The sequence below is a fragment of the Equus przewalskii genome, chromosome 4, assembly GCF_037783145.1.
Source record: "Equus przewalskii isolate Varuska chromosome 4, EquPr2, whole genome shotgun sequence".
NCBI classification, from domain to species: Eukaryota; Metazoa; Chordata; class Mammalia; order Perissodactyla; family Equidae; genus Equus; species Equus przewalskii.
In genome coordinates this window covers 66031356-66045925 of record NC_091834.1, presented here as the reverse complement: position 1 = coordinate 66045925, position 14570 = coordinate 66031356, and the positions used below count along the sequence as shown (strand labels likewise).

Here is a 14570-nt window from a genome sequence, read left to right as displayed (position 1 = left end):
ATTTTCTTTAGTATTTTACAACTCAGGATCTTCAATAATAAAAGTAATTTTTCTTCAAACTGGATTTTGACTCTAGTTTCAAAATAAATCTGTGACACTGAATATAAATGTCTTTTATTGAGACTGAATATAAGTATATTGTGAGATTTAAAGCATATAAAAAAATTATGGTCCAGATTTCATATATATATATATATATTTTTTAACACTTCACAACATTAAATACCTGTAGTCACATGGGAGAAATGTGTTCCTCAATAAAAGAAAAGATCGGAAACATAAAAGAGTTAAACCAATAAATTAAAAACTGAGTTATTTGCCCGTATAAAAAGAATGAACATACTCCATTTCAAAGATCATAAATGCCACCTGTATGCTTAGACTGTATTAACTCTATTAAAAGAAAAATGTGTTTGAACCACCAAAAACCTAATTTACTTACAGAGTAAATGTAGTAGTGAATGTCAGGGCATCCCCATTAAGAGAATTTGAAGTACTTGCTAATGGTGTGGCTACTATATTTTCAGCTCCTGCTTTTAGTATAATTAAGAAATAGTAATTTGCTGCATCTGCAAGAAGTAATCACATTACATAATAAGCATGAGCAAAATCAGATTTAGATAATCAGCATTCTGGAAGACCAAAGAAATAAGGTAATACTGCAATTGATTTATATAAATCTTATTTAAAAATTTCTAAAGTGAACTTTCCAGACACAAAAAGATAAGCAAGACACAAGCAGACAGTCATAATCCTGGAACAAGCACCATTAAGGTCTATTCCTACTATGTAAATTGAAATAACTTCACTCCACATCCCTCAATTTCTGCTGACTGCAAATTTTACCTATTAACCCCTAATTCTTTAGCTAATAGTATATACTTCAAAAGGGTAAATTATGGCTTGTTATTTCAAAACTGAAATTAAAATATTATATTTTTGTGAAAGTCGCTCAGAAGTAAATTGGAATAAAAACATGAAGTATTTCTTCACTATTTGTCATTAAATAACCATATACCTCAAAGTGCATACTAAATAGCCAAAAGATTTCTGCCCAGACCCTACCAAATTCGGAACACAGAAACAATTAGGACTTACGTCACCTCATTCCTACAACAATGCTTAAACTTTTAAAGATCCTCATTCTTTACTTTCCCTGTACCTCAAATTCATTCCTCACTCATGTCTAGCCCTCCTTTCCCTCAAAGAGAATGTTTCACACAAAAAAATTAAAGGAAGCTTAAAAAAATCCAAACTTTAATAAAACGTAATTTTATTAAGTTTGCTATAATTACCTTGCCCTGGTTTCAGACCCTGGTGCCATATTCTCCTTTATCTACTTTGCCTATACACGATTTTTAGTAGAATATATAGTTTAGAAAAGTTTACTTATTCAATGTAGAGAGGTAAAGGGAATAAAATTTCAATAGAAGTATCCACACTGTGGTGTTCTTCACTCCCACAACCAGTAATTCAGGATTTACAGAACAAATTTTTATAATGGGGTGAATTTTATTTATTTATTTGTTTTTTTGAGGAAGATTAGCCCTAAGCTAACTGCTGCCAATCCTCCTCTTTTTGCTGAGGAAGACTGGCCCTGAGCTAACATCTGTGCCCATCTTCCTCTACTTTATATGTGGGACGCCTGCCACAGCATGGCATGCCAAGCGATGCCATGTCCGCACCCGGGATTCGAACTGGCAAACCCCAGGCTGCCGAAGCGGAACGTGCACACTTAACTGCTACTCCACCAGGCTGGCCCCTATAATGGGGTGAATTTTAAATAAAATAAAGCAAAATAAGTTATTTTAGATGTCCCAATACTTTCCACAATAAAATTAATTAATGAAAGTCGAATGATCTGCACTATCAGGATAACTAATCTTAGGAAAATATGTTACGTTCAAAGTTGTGTTTAACGAGCCTTACTTTCAGTTAGAGCCATGTTTGTTACTGTGTGGATCAGTAGCCCATATATGACATTTTCCCCTGGTTATTTTTATACACATATCCTCATAAAAGGAACTAAAGACCCAAGGTACAAACTCTGCATCTTTATCCACGCTCTACTTGTTCCCATTTATGATCTAGAAGTGATACAAATAAAAATGACCATACCTGGTTTCTGAACCGTACCGCAGACAAAATCTGCTTTTAGAGGCAAGCGGATTTCTGACAAAGTAACAGATCCTTTGGATGGGACAAATTCACTTTGGGATATAGGACCAGCCTTATTCTTCCTCTGAGGCCCTTCGCTCTTCAATTTATTCAACTCATCAATCAAAAGTGTTCTCTTCTCAGCTATGTGAAAATATGCAAGTTATTATTTCAAATACTAAAATTGAAACTCTTTCTAAATGAGACCAATTCAACAAAATGCACTGATGTGGCAATTGTACATGAGAACAAAGATGAAATGAGTAACTCTTTCTTTATACAGACAGGTGATAGGCAGTTTGTCATTCATCACCACACATACACACACAATAAAACTCACAGACTTTTTTAGCTATACATAAATAAATAGGTACAGAGATAGAGTGCACGTTTGTATATATATAAATATATCCATATATCCATTCTTGGCATACTCTTCACAACTACATTTCTTCAAATGCATTTCCTATCTTTCACTTTCTCAGGTAAAATATGTCTTATTTTACATGTAGCATTTTCACAAATCTTGTAAGTATAAGAAACAAAAAATAGGGGCCGGCCCCGTGGCCGAATGGTTGAGTTCCTGCGCTCCGCTTCGGTGGCCCAGGGTTTCGCCAGTTTGGATCCTGGGCGCACAGACATGGCACTGCTCAACAAGTCATGCTGAGGTGGCATCCCACATGCCACAACTAGAAGGAGCCACAACTAAAAATACACAACTATGTACCGGGGGGGCTTTGGGGAGAAAAAGGAAAAAAATAAAATCTGTAAAAATAAATAAATAAAACATACTTGGAGAAAAAAACACTAAAAAAAAAAAAAAGAAACAAAAAATAGACCAACTGAAACAGATTACAAGAAAAAGCCCTTTCTCTAAAATTAAAGGTTTCTAAATATACTAGACAAAAAGAGGTTTTCCTGGTTTGAAATTGTGTTGGAATTGTTTCAGGTACATCACACATACTTGCAATTAGAAGAAGTCTTTCCGCTTCAGCTTCTTCTAGTGACCCTTTTCCATGCTCTTCATCAACACAACAGTTAAGAGCCTGGCTAGCTTGATAGATCACTGTCTGCTGCAAATTTATTTCATTATTGAGTTCCTAGTGAAACCAACGAAAGGAGAAAAACAGTCACATTTCTAATCACCATCTTTGCTTAACTAATCCAAGTGGATAATTTCCAAAATTTCCAGGGAGTAAAATCAAAATGTTACAGTTTCACTGTTCAAGTTTCTAGACTATGCACAAAAAATGTTTAACATGATATAATAATTAAACTATAAACATTATTCCATAGGAAAAGACTTTCAATTCATACATAATTGGGGCTATGTCCAACAAAGTAGGGATTTAGAAATTATCTGATTCATTTTATTTCAATTACATGTATGTTGCAATTTTTTAAATGCTCTCCTTAGTGTAAAAGAACCTCTAAGAGTAAAATAAATTTCACATTTCACCATCATCTAATTTATAGTTAAACTTTAAGGATACTTACGACAAACGTTTAAAAATAAATATTTCAGCAACATCAAACAAGCTTCCAACTTTTCCAATTAAGATGAACTTTCTCAAGTTAAACTGAATTCAAGAGCAATTTACTGAGCCCAAGCGAGTCAGACAGCGTTCTAGTCACTCGGTGCAGAGGTGAATAAGGCTGGGCCCTTGCCCTCAAGGAGCTCAGTCTCATGCACGAAACGTTTTAAATCCAGAATCCTTTCCACATAAGTTCATACCTGCATTTTCTGTTTGATATTAACTTGACAAGAAAAGGCATTCTTCTTTTCATCCAATTTTGAAGAAACATCTTCCTTCCGAACAATCACCTGCTTTATTGAAGGACGCTCTGTTTCTTTGAATCTTTGAGATCTATATGCATCAATGCTTCAGGAAATAAGTTATACTCTATTAGAAATCCAGCAACACACTAAGCACTCTCCTCTATTGAACACATCAGCAGAATTTGATATTGATATTGAAACGTATCGGGAATTGAACACTTCACCAGAATGGAAAATGCCATTGGGTGAAAGAGAGGCTGACAAAAGTTATTCCAAAGTTTTACACAGATTAATTATTAACAACAATATAATTATAAATAACACAACTTGTTAGGTCAATCTAAACCATGAGGCTTTGTGAGTGAATGCCTTCTAAAAATGTCCTTACCTATACGGAAGATCACGATCTTCAGAACCAATGCTATCTCCAGACTCAGCTCGAGGGACACGGGTTCTTTGGAATTTTCCTGGCTTTGGGCTTTCATCACTTATGCTGGCATCTTTCAATTCCAGTCTAGGTGAGGAAGCTAAACTCTGCAGGGAAGCATGTCAGATATTAGTAGATTGCATGGATGACTGATCCTAAATGATAATTCTGATGAATTCTTCTCTATTACTAGGAAATAAACATCCAATAAATCAACTGATTCATCACAAAAACAAAGGAATCTAAAATAAATTCATAGAAAGTAAATGAACAAATAAAAGTTCAAAGACAGCTGAAATCTACACATGCAGCACTTTCTAAAAATATTTCTGAGGCCGCCTCAAGGCCGAATGGTTAAGTTCGTGTGCTCCGCTTCGGTGGTCCAGGGTTTCACTGGTTTGGATCCTGGGCGCGGACATGGCACAGCTCATCAGGCCATGCTGAGGTGGTGTCCCACATACCACACCTAGACGGACCCACAGCTAAAAAGAAAATATATATATACACACACACAATTATGTACTAGGGGCATTGGGGGAGATAAAGCAGAAAAAAAAAGAAATTGGCAACAGTTGTTAGCTCAGATGCCAATCTTTAAAAAAAAAAAAAAATTTCTTATCAAATCAATTTCCAAACAAAGCCACAGTTATTGAATTTAGGGTGATAGCTAATAACAGTAGTTAGCTCTCAATAAATATTAGTTATCTGTCTGGTGCTAAATACTAGTATACTAATATGATTTAATATGCACATCAACCCCATGGTATAGGTACTTTTTTTTGAGGAAGATTAGCCCTGAGCTAACTAATGCCAATCCTCCTCCTTTTGCTGAGGAAGACTGGCCCTGAGCTAACATCCATGCCCATCTTCTTCCTCTTTATATGTGGGACGCCTACCACAGCATGGCTTTTGCCAAGCGGTGCCATGTCTGCACCCAGGATCTGAACCTGAGAACCCCGGGCCGCCGAGAAGTGGAACGTGCAAACTTAACTGCTGCGTCACAAGGTCGGCCCAATATAGGTACTATTTTTAATCTCATTTAACAGATGAGGGAACTGTGGCAAAGAAGTTAAATAACCTAATCAATAAACATCAGTAAATGGCAGAGCTGGGATTTGAGCCCAAATGTCTGGCCTTTTAAGCCATGTGAGAGGTTGGATTTTATCTAAGGTCAACAGGAAACCACTAACGAGTTTTAAGCTCTCTTTTAAGAGAATTAACATCAGGTTTGCAAAATCTCTCTGGCTACAGAGTGCCAAATCCCCATGTACCAACTAAAACAAAAGGAGATCCCAATACTATTTAGTTCCTTTATGTCCTGGGTCTGTTTACATTTAGTCTTTTCTTACCTCTGGACTTACCACACCAACTGTCTGTGCTAACGGAGCAAGTAAAGACATTGAGGAGATATTCAGTGCATCCTCCTGTTCTTCACTGCTTTCTGCTTCTGCTTGATCCATCTCCTCTTGTCTCTTTTCCACTTCTAGTTCACCTTCCTCTAGGACATCACTGAAGATGTCATTAATTACTTTTGAACTATTGATATCATCATCATCATCCACATTCATCTCAATTTCACGTACCACTTCTGAAAAATATTTCAACAGGTGAATACTGTGATTCAGACCTTTAAGAATTAAAGGGATAGCAGAGAAGATCTAACATTCATATGCTTACTAAGTAAATTGGAAAAAAAGCTCAAGAAAAAGCATCTCCTAAACAAAAACATAATCATATATTACTAATACATGAAATCAAAATAATTTTCAAAGTTCCAGTAACACTTTCTAAGCAATGAAGGTTGGAACTATCAAAAGCTGATTCAATGCTTTGGGTTTAAGAAAGAATATTAAGAACTCAAACTGCAGGCTAATAGCCCAAAGCTTCAGACTTACAAAAAACGTTCTTTCAAATAACTCTTTTTCTGTTGTTGGGAGCTGCCTTTTCACAAGGCAGTCAATAATAATGATGTTAAATATTAACATCATTTAGGGCAGGGTTCACAAATAAGCTTCAAGGGCCACTAATTCCTCAAATAGTATATGCAGAGAGTGGAAGGGCAGCACATTTCCTTTCCCTGTGAAAGTGGAGTGATAGCCTTAATCAGATTTTCACAGGGGTCTGTGACCTAAGGATAACTGTTAACAGTACTATATCTTTGTGGAAGCTGGAGTATTTCGTCCTTTAAAAATAAGAGTATTATAAAACCACAAGACATTTTGAAATACAGAACACTGCATATTTGAATATGTGCTTCTACCAATATATTATTTCCTATAGTGTGTCTAGAGTTAATAAGAAATAAAGAATAAAAAACTAACCAATCTGCTGCTCAACCTTGGGGTCTGATGTTACTTTTAAGGACTTTTTCTCTTCTAGAAACAATGTTATTTTCAAAGGGCTAGACTTCGTCATTTCACATTCAGTGAAACCTAAAGAAAATTTAAGAAAAGTCATATTTATATATATTTATATTTATATATATATATTTTTATTATATATATTTACATTTACATGTATATAAGAACCTAGAATTTTTCAATTAAGGAATCTTATGTATCTTTTTTTCTGATTATGAAGCTACGCATTTCAAATCCAGAAATGTATAAAGTAGAGAATCTCCCAAAACACCTGTCCTCTCTTAACTTTCCCATCTGTCCCTTCCTCCCCACTAAGAGAAAGGGGACACCAGTATTACCAGGTTATTGTTGGTTCTTCCAGTCCCTCCACCCCCGTATACATATGTGTATATGATTTTGTTTTATTAGAAGGTGATCATACTATACATGCTGTTCTGCAATTTGTTTTTCACTTAAAAAAAAGTGTCGACAAAAACACTTAAATCAGCAATAGAAGGAAACTACCTCAACATAATAAAGGCCATATATGAAAAGCCCACAGCTAACACTATACTCAATGCAAAAGACTGAAAGCTTTTTCTCTAAGATCAGGAACAAGGCAAGGATGCCCACTCTCACCACTTCTATTCAACATAGCTTTGGAAGTCCTAGTCAGAGGAATAGGCAAGAAAAAGAAATAAAACATATCCAAATTTGGAAAGAAGAAATAACATTATCTCTGTTCACAAATGACATGATCTTATATATAGAAAACTCTAAAGATTTCACAAAAAAACTGTTAGAACTGATAAATTCATCAAAGATGCAGGACATAAAATCAACACACAAAAACCAGTTGCATTTCTATACACTAACAATGAACAATCTGAAAAGGAAATTAAGAAAACAATTCCATTTACAATAGCATCAAAAAGAATAAAATACTTAGGAATAAATCTAAACAAGGAGGTGACAGAATTGTACACTGAACACTACAAAACATTGCTGAATGACATTAAAGAAGACACAAATAGATGGAATGACATCCCATGTTCATGCATTGGAAGACTTATTATTAAGATATCAATACTACTCAAAACAATCTACAGATTCAATGCAATTCCTATCAAAATCTCAACAGTATTTTTTGGAGAAATAGTAAAGTCTATCCTAAACTTCATATGGAACTTCAAGGGACCCTGGATTTCCAAAATAATTTTGAAAAAGAACAAAGTTATAAGACTGATATTTCCTGATTTCAAAATATATTACAAAGCTATAGTAATCAAAACAGTATGATACTTGCATACAGACAGACATATAAGCCAATAGAATAGAGTAGAGAGCCCAGAAAGAAAATCTCACATACATGGTCAAATCATTTTTGACAAGGCTGCCAAGATGATTCAATGGGAAAAGGACAGTCTCTTCAACAAATGGTGTTAAAAAAAACTGGATATTCACATGCGAAAGAATAAAGCTGGACCCTTATCTGACATCTTATACAAAAATTAACTCAAAATGGATTAAAGACCTAAATGTAAGACTCACAAATATAAAACCCCTAGAAGAAAGCAGAGGAAAGGTTTCATGACCTTGGATTTGCCAATGATTGCTTGGGTATGACACCAGAAGCACAGGCAACAGAAGCAAAAGTAGACAAATGGGCCTACATCAAATTTAAAAACTTCTGTGCATCAAAGGACAGTCAATAGAGTGGAAAGGCAACCTACGGAATGGGAGAAAATATCTGCAAAACCTATATCTGATAAAGAGTTAATATTCAGAATATATAAAGAATTCCTACAATTCAACAACAAAAAATCAAATAACCTGATTAAAAAATGCACAAAGGATTTGAATAGACATTTCTTCAAAGATGACATACAAACGGCCAACAACATACAAAAAGATGCTCAACATCACTAATCATAGCAGAAATGAAAATCAAAATCACAATGGTCTATTATCTCACACCCTTTAGGATGGCTACTATCAGAAAAACAGCAAATAACAAGTGTTGGCAAGGATATGGAGAAATTGGAACCTTTGTGCACTGTTGATAAGACTGTAAAATGGTGCAACTGCTATGGAAAACAGTATGATGACTCCTCAAAATATTAAAAATGGAACTACTATATGATCCAGCAATCCCACTTCTAGATATATATCCAAAAGAATTGAAAGCAGAGTCTCAAAGAGATATTTGCACACCCATGTTCATAGCAGCACTATTCACAATAGCCAAGAAGTTGAAGCAGCCCACATGTCAATTGACAGATAATGGGTAAACAAAATGTGGTATATACACACAATGGAATATCATTCAGTTTTAAAAAAGGAAAGAAATCCTGTCACATGCTATAACATGGATGGACCTTGAGAACGTTATGCTAAATTAAATAAGCTAATCACAAAAAGACAAATACTGCATGATTGCATTTGTATGAGTTATCTAAACTAGTCAAATTCATAGAAACAGAAAGGAGAATGGTGGTTACCAGGGCCTGAGGAGATGGGGATATGGGAAGTTGTTGCTTAATGGGTATAGAGTTTCAGTTTTGCAAGATGAAAAAGTTCTGGAGATCTGTTCCACAACAATATGAATATACTTACCGCTACTGAACTGTGCATTTAAAAATTGTTAAGGTGGTAAATTATAGTAATGTGTTTTTTACCATAATCTTAAAAAATAAAAAAAAAATTTTTAACTCTCTATGATATATTAAATGTCATTACAGAGAAAGCTACCTTATTCTTGTAAGTAGCTATATAATACACAATTACATGGTTTTAGCACAATTTATTTTAACAGTCTTCTGCTGGTGGGCATTTAGGTCATTTAAATCTTATTACTATTACAAATGGGGCTACAATTAATCTCCTTGTCCATACATCTTTGTTCACTAGTTCTAAGAATTCAACTCATGGAATCACTTGTAGAGAAGCTGAACTAGAGAGCATGCAGGCTTTACAAATTCAATAGATATTACCGAATTTTTCTCCAAAGAAAAGTTGTAGTAATTTACACTCTCATCAAGAGTATGAGTTCTCACTCTGGAAAAGGGTAGGAAAGAAGCACATTACATGGCTAGAAATGAAAAAGTGAGTGGAAATGAAGAAATGAATCTATCTTTTTACAACAGAGCAGCATTTCTGCTTTCCAATCCAATTTCCAAAACTATGGTAGCCTGAAAGCTACATTTTAAGTGAAGCAGAAATAGAAAACACTGACCTACTGTAGGTTCTGTACTGGAAGGTTTGGCTGGTGTCTGATTTTCTGTCACCTTTTCTGTTATTGGAAGTGATGGGGTATTTGAAATAACTTGATGTTTTTTGAGGGGAGTATTCTGACAGTGAATTTCCTGCAAAAAGCAAATGAAGAGATAAACATTATTTCTCAAAACTATAGATTTTGTCGTTTTACAGGTTATTAAATAAAATAAACAAGAGTCATTATTTTATATAAGCTTCCTTAGAACAAAAAAGATAATGTATGTGAAAGGACCCAGCCATGTTTAGAACACAAAAAGCCCTCAGCGCTAGTTCATATTCTTGTTAATTCCTAGGATGTAAAATCTTTTTTATTAGAGACTAGGAGGCAAGAGAGAATAAAAATTCGCATCAGAGTTCAGCTTTAGATAAATTAATTCAAGCGAAAGCTACACGTGGGGAAAACAATTCCCCCTATGTCATGTATCTCATCCCACACCTAGAAAATCTAGTGAGAGTTCCTACATCAGGATTTCACTTACCAGTTACTCAAAGGGTAAAAGGCAAAGAAAACAAAGGACAAAATGAATCAGAAGGAAAGAAAAGAAGAGAGAAGGGAAAAAAATTCCCTGAGTCTTTTTTAATCATTCACAAGGCTATGGAAGAGAAACATTCATTGTTTGTTTTGGAAGAAGTTTTATGATTAAAGCAATAGTTAAAATAATCAGACAAGACTGAGAATAAGAGTAACAGCAGCTAATATTTACATAGAGCTTAATATGTGCCAGCCACCTTTCTAAGCACTTAGGTTATTGTCTCACCTAATCCTCCCAATAACCCTATAAGTTAGGTACTATTATCTCCATTTTACAGATAAGAAACGGAGACACAGAGGAGTTAAGTAACCTCCACACACAGCTAGGAACTGGTGGATTCAGTTTACAAACCCAGGAATTCTTGTTCCAGAGCCAGTTGTAGACTATACTGTCTCTCAAGTTAGAAGAAGCTTTTGATGTACAAACACAAAGCAGACTATTACATCCTGTGCTGCAGACTGTTTTAAGGGTAGGCAAGAAGTTTGAGGAGGGGAGGAAGAAGATAGGGCAAGTCCATCTCAGAAGTGAGAAGAATGGGCTGGGTATACCTTGAGAGTCAAAAGCTCCTGTGCTTTGTAGACAGTAGGCATCAAACATTTGTTGAGTAAATGGAAGAATGACTACGGCAGTAATAGAAAGCAACTACACTCAGTCTCAATGACTTAAATCATAGCTTTGAAACATAACGCCAGATAAACTCACTAAGCCCCATATCCTTTAACTGTGGATCACTGCCCAAGAATAAATATGTAGGGGTTAAAGGAGAAGGCTCTGGGGTCAGAAGGTCTAGTTAGAACCCCTGGTTTTACCACTTACCAGTGTGCCATTCTTGGACGAGTGATTTACCTCCCTAAGCCTTAGTCCCTCCCCCAGAAAAAGAGTATTGCTGAACTTAGCGTTATTGTGAGAATTAAATGATCAATGTATTTTAAAAAGTGCCCATCAGGGGCCTGGCATATTGTAGGCATTCAATAAATATTAACTATTGTAACACCTTATTATTTCCGTCTTTTCCGTTAGTCTCATCTGCATACTGCTCTGCTTTCTCTCCCATAAGTCAAACTCCCCACTTTATCATCCTCTCCAAAAACACTTTAGTATCCAAACGACCCTCTTCCATGGTAAACAAACTCCTCTACAACCTCATACTCTTCACTAAATATTCCTTCTACTCTCTAGCCCTATTAGAAACCTGGCTTTCTTGTGAAGACAGGACTTGCCCTACAACCCTCTGAAACAAAGGTGTTTCTCTCTCCTACACACTGACAATGTGAGGGACAGCCTCCTCTCTGGTCTCTACTAACGGTTCCATGCTGTTAGTAATCCTCTTTTAAAAACTCCTGTTCCTCTGAGGCTCACGCCATCTGGTTAGACTGCACTCCCTATCTCATTTCTTCTCTAGTCCAAGACCTGCCATCAGCTGGGTGACATCAGTAGCCACAAGTACTTTCCAAACAACATCTTAGCCTCTCAGTTGCATAAACACTTCATTTCCAAAGACCTTCACCACAACTCCAATTCAGCCATCACCTGATATCTGTTTATTCCCTGAAATCCTAAATTCAAATGTCCCACTCTAACCATATCTCCAATCTCGCTTACTCAAGAATTCCTAACAGACCATGTTCTTTGGCCTCATGTAGACCTCTGGTCATTTGATACTTTTCTTCCTGTTGCCCTACCTATTTTCTTCTTTTTTTTTTTTTTAAAGATTTTATTTTTTCCTTTTTCTCCCCAAAGCCCCCCGGTACATAGTTGTGTATTCTTCGTTGTGGGTTCTTCTAGTTGTGGCATGTGGGACGCTGCCTCAGCGTGGTCTGATGAGCAGTGCCATGTCCGCGCCCAGGATTCGAACTAACGAAACACTGGGCCGCCTGCAGCGGAGTGCGCGAACTTAACCACTCAGCCACGGGGCCAGCCCCCCTAACTATTTTCTTACACCTCCATCCAGGTTAGATCTCATGACCCTTTACTTCAACCATTATCTTCCACTTCCTCATCTCAACTGTACTACCATTCCTCTTATCTGTCAAAACCCCAACACTGGAACAACTCAATTTCTCCATGTCTATTTCCAGGCTCTTTGGACATAACTAAAGAAAAAACTCACAACTGTTTGGTTTGGTTCCACTATAAATTTATGCTCTCAAACCCCACCTGAGTCTCAAAATTAGCCACTAGTCCTCTTTCCAAGTCAGTTCTCTCCTTCATCCTCCAGAGAGTTATTTCACCTTTCCTCCCCTAAGGATGAACAAAACAGAAGCTATCAGACCCAAAATCTACCAGTTTTCTGTCACCATAGCTCTAAAACTACTAGGCCCCCCAAAAGGCTTTCCTTCTTCCTTTTCATCACACCAGGAAACTGTCCTCATCCTTTCTCTTCACTGTGCTCTGGAGTTTACCCACTCTTACCTCTTCAAAGATTTACCCAATTCCATCAATTTCACCTCTTTCTCCTCTATCATCAACATCTTCCATTCTACTAGCTCCTTCTCATTGACTCTAAAATTGACTTCAGTTGCCTCAGAAAGAACAAAACAAACGCAAATCATACTTCACTTCCTCATCCCCTTCCAGCCACCACATCCTTTCTCCCCTAACCTTTAGAACCAAACTTCTGAGGACTGCCTAAACTCACAGGCTCTGCTCTTCATCCACTACTACCCACATTCCACCCTCACAACTTCACTTGCTCTTGCCAAGTCATGACAAGATCCTTATTTCAAAACCCAGTGGTCTCAGGCCAGTCCACATTTGACAACAAACACTTGACAATACCGACCACTCCTTCCTTCTGAAAGGTTCTTTCTTCCCTTGACTCTAGTGACCTGATACTCAACTGCTTTTTCTTCCTATCTCTTTGGCTGCTCCTTCTGTGGGAACCACAGATGAGCTTTGAGGGGAGAGACCCCTGAACTCCCTGTAATTGTACTAGGAAGTTTGTTTACATGCATATGTGCAACTATCCAGGGAGGAATTCCACAGGATTATCAGGAATTATTTAGCACAAAATAGTTTAAGAATTGTTGCCCTATACTTTCCAGAAATGTAGAAGGAAAATCAAAAGAATATGAGATACTGGCAACCAAATGAAGAAAGTGCTTCAAACAGAACAGAGTGATCAGCAATGTCAAATGCAGTGAACAGGTCAAGTGAAACTCATGAAAATTGAATACTGAAGATCACTGGTGAACTTCGTAACAGTAGTAGTCCGTGGAGCGGGTAGTGGTAAGAGCCCGAGTGGCAAGAGAACAAGTGAGAAGGGAGGAGAAAAACTGAAAGCACCAAGTAGAGACAACTCTTCTGTAAGAGTTTGGATGAAAAGGAGGCAAAGAAAGAGAGGGGAGTAGGGGGTAAAGAGTTATTTTTGTTCTAAGATGACAGGTAATAACTTGATATAGGCTGATGGGAAGGATTAGCACATTCACTCCTTCCTTCAAAGACAAATTTATTGAGCTTCTACTGTGAGCCAAGCACTAACAACACAAGTAGAGATGGATAAGGCTCTCACAGACGGTGGTGGAAAGCAAAGTTAAAAAAATTACAGGAAGATAATATTCCAGTTGAAGTAAATGCAGGATGACATAGATGAAAAACAGAGGGACCCCTTGGGAAAAGGACCAAGTAAGGATTTCCAGAGCAGAGTAAACTTTGACCTATTCTTAATGAAGGAGCTCACCATGGAGATGCAGAGAGAATAGCAAGACAAAGGCAAGGAGATCTGAAAAGATGGGTACATTTGAGAAACTGCAAATGGTCTGTATGACAGGATTGCAGCACATGTGTGGAGGAGCAGTGGGGAGGAGCTGGATTCTGAATGATTCTAGATGTCAAGGCAAACATTCTAAACATTTTTCTGATGATGGCTATGAGAAGCTCTCCAGGATTTTAAGCAAATGAATATGTAAATATTTGCCTTTTAAAAACATTTCTCTGGCAGCAATGGGTAAGATGTGAAAAGAAGCCAGACTAGAAGCAGGGTGTCCAACACAAAGCTATGTTAGTAATTAAGGCAATCACCGAGGAAAATACAGAGGACAAGGTAGCTTGGTGACAGA

The 14570-nt window shown here is 36.7% G+C and overlaps 1 protein-coding gene across 24 annotated transcripts in view; it reads right to left on the bottom strand.

Moving 5' to 3' along the window:
- The window catches only part of ANLN (anillin, actin binding protein), a 132555-nt gene that overhangs the window by 26629 nt on the left and 91356 nt on the right, over nt 1–14570 (bottom strand). For 10 of the 24 annotated variants that reach the window (XM_008535991.2, XM_008536006.2, XM_070616240.1 and 7 more), the window contains 8 exons: nt 9939–10068; nt 6686–6796; nt 5714–5952; nt 4326–4471; nt 3893–4040; nt 3122–3257; nt 2119–2301; nt 443–569 (listed from right to left, as the gene is read on the bottom strand). In XM_008535991.2, the coding sequence (XP_008534213.1) occupies nt 443–569; nt 2119–2301; nt 3122–3257; nt 3893–4040; nt 4326–4471; nt 5714–5952; nt 6686–6796; nt 9939–10068 (1220 nt within the window). The remainder of the gene's footprint in view (nt 1–442; nt 570–2118; nt 2302–3121; nt 3258–3892; nt 4041–4325; nt 4472–5713; nt 5953–6685; nt 6797–9938; nt 10069–14570) is intronic. The other 14 variants (XM_008536014.2, XM_070616243.1, XM_070616247.1 and 11 more) reach the window with 3 other exon arrangements.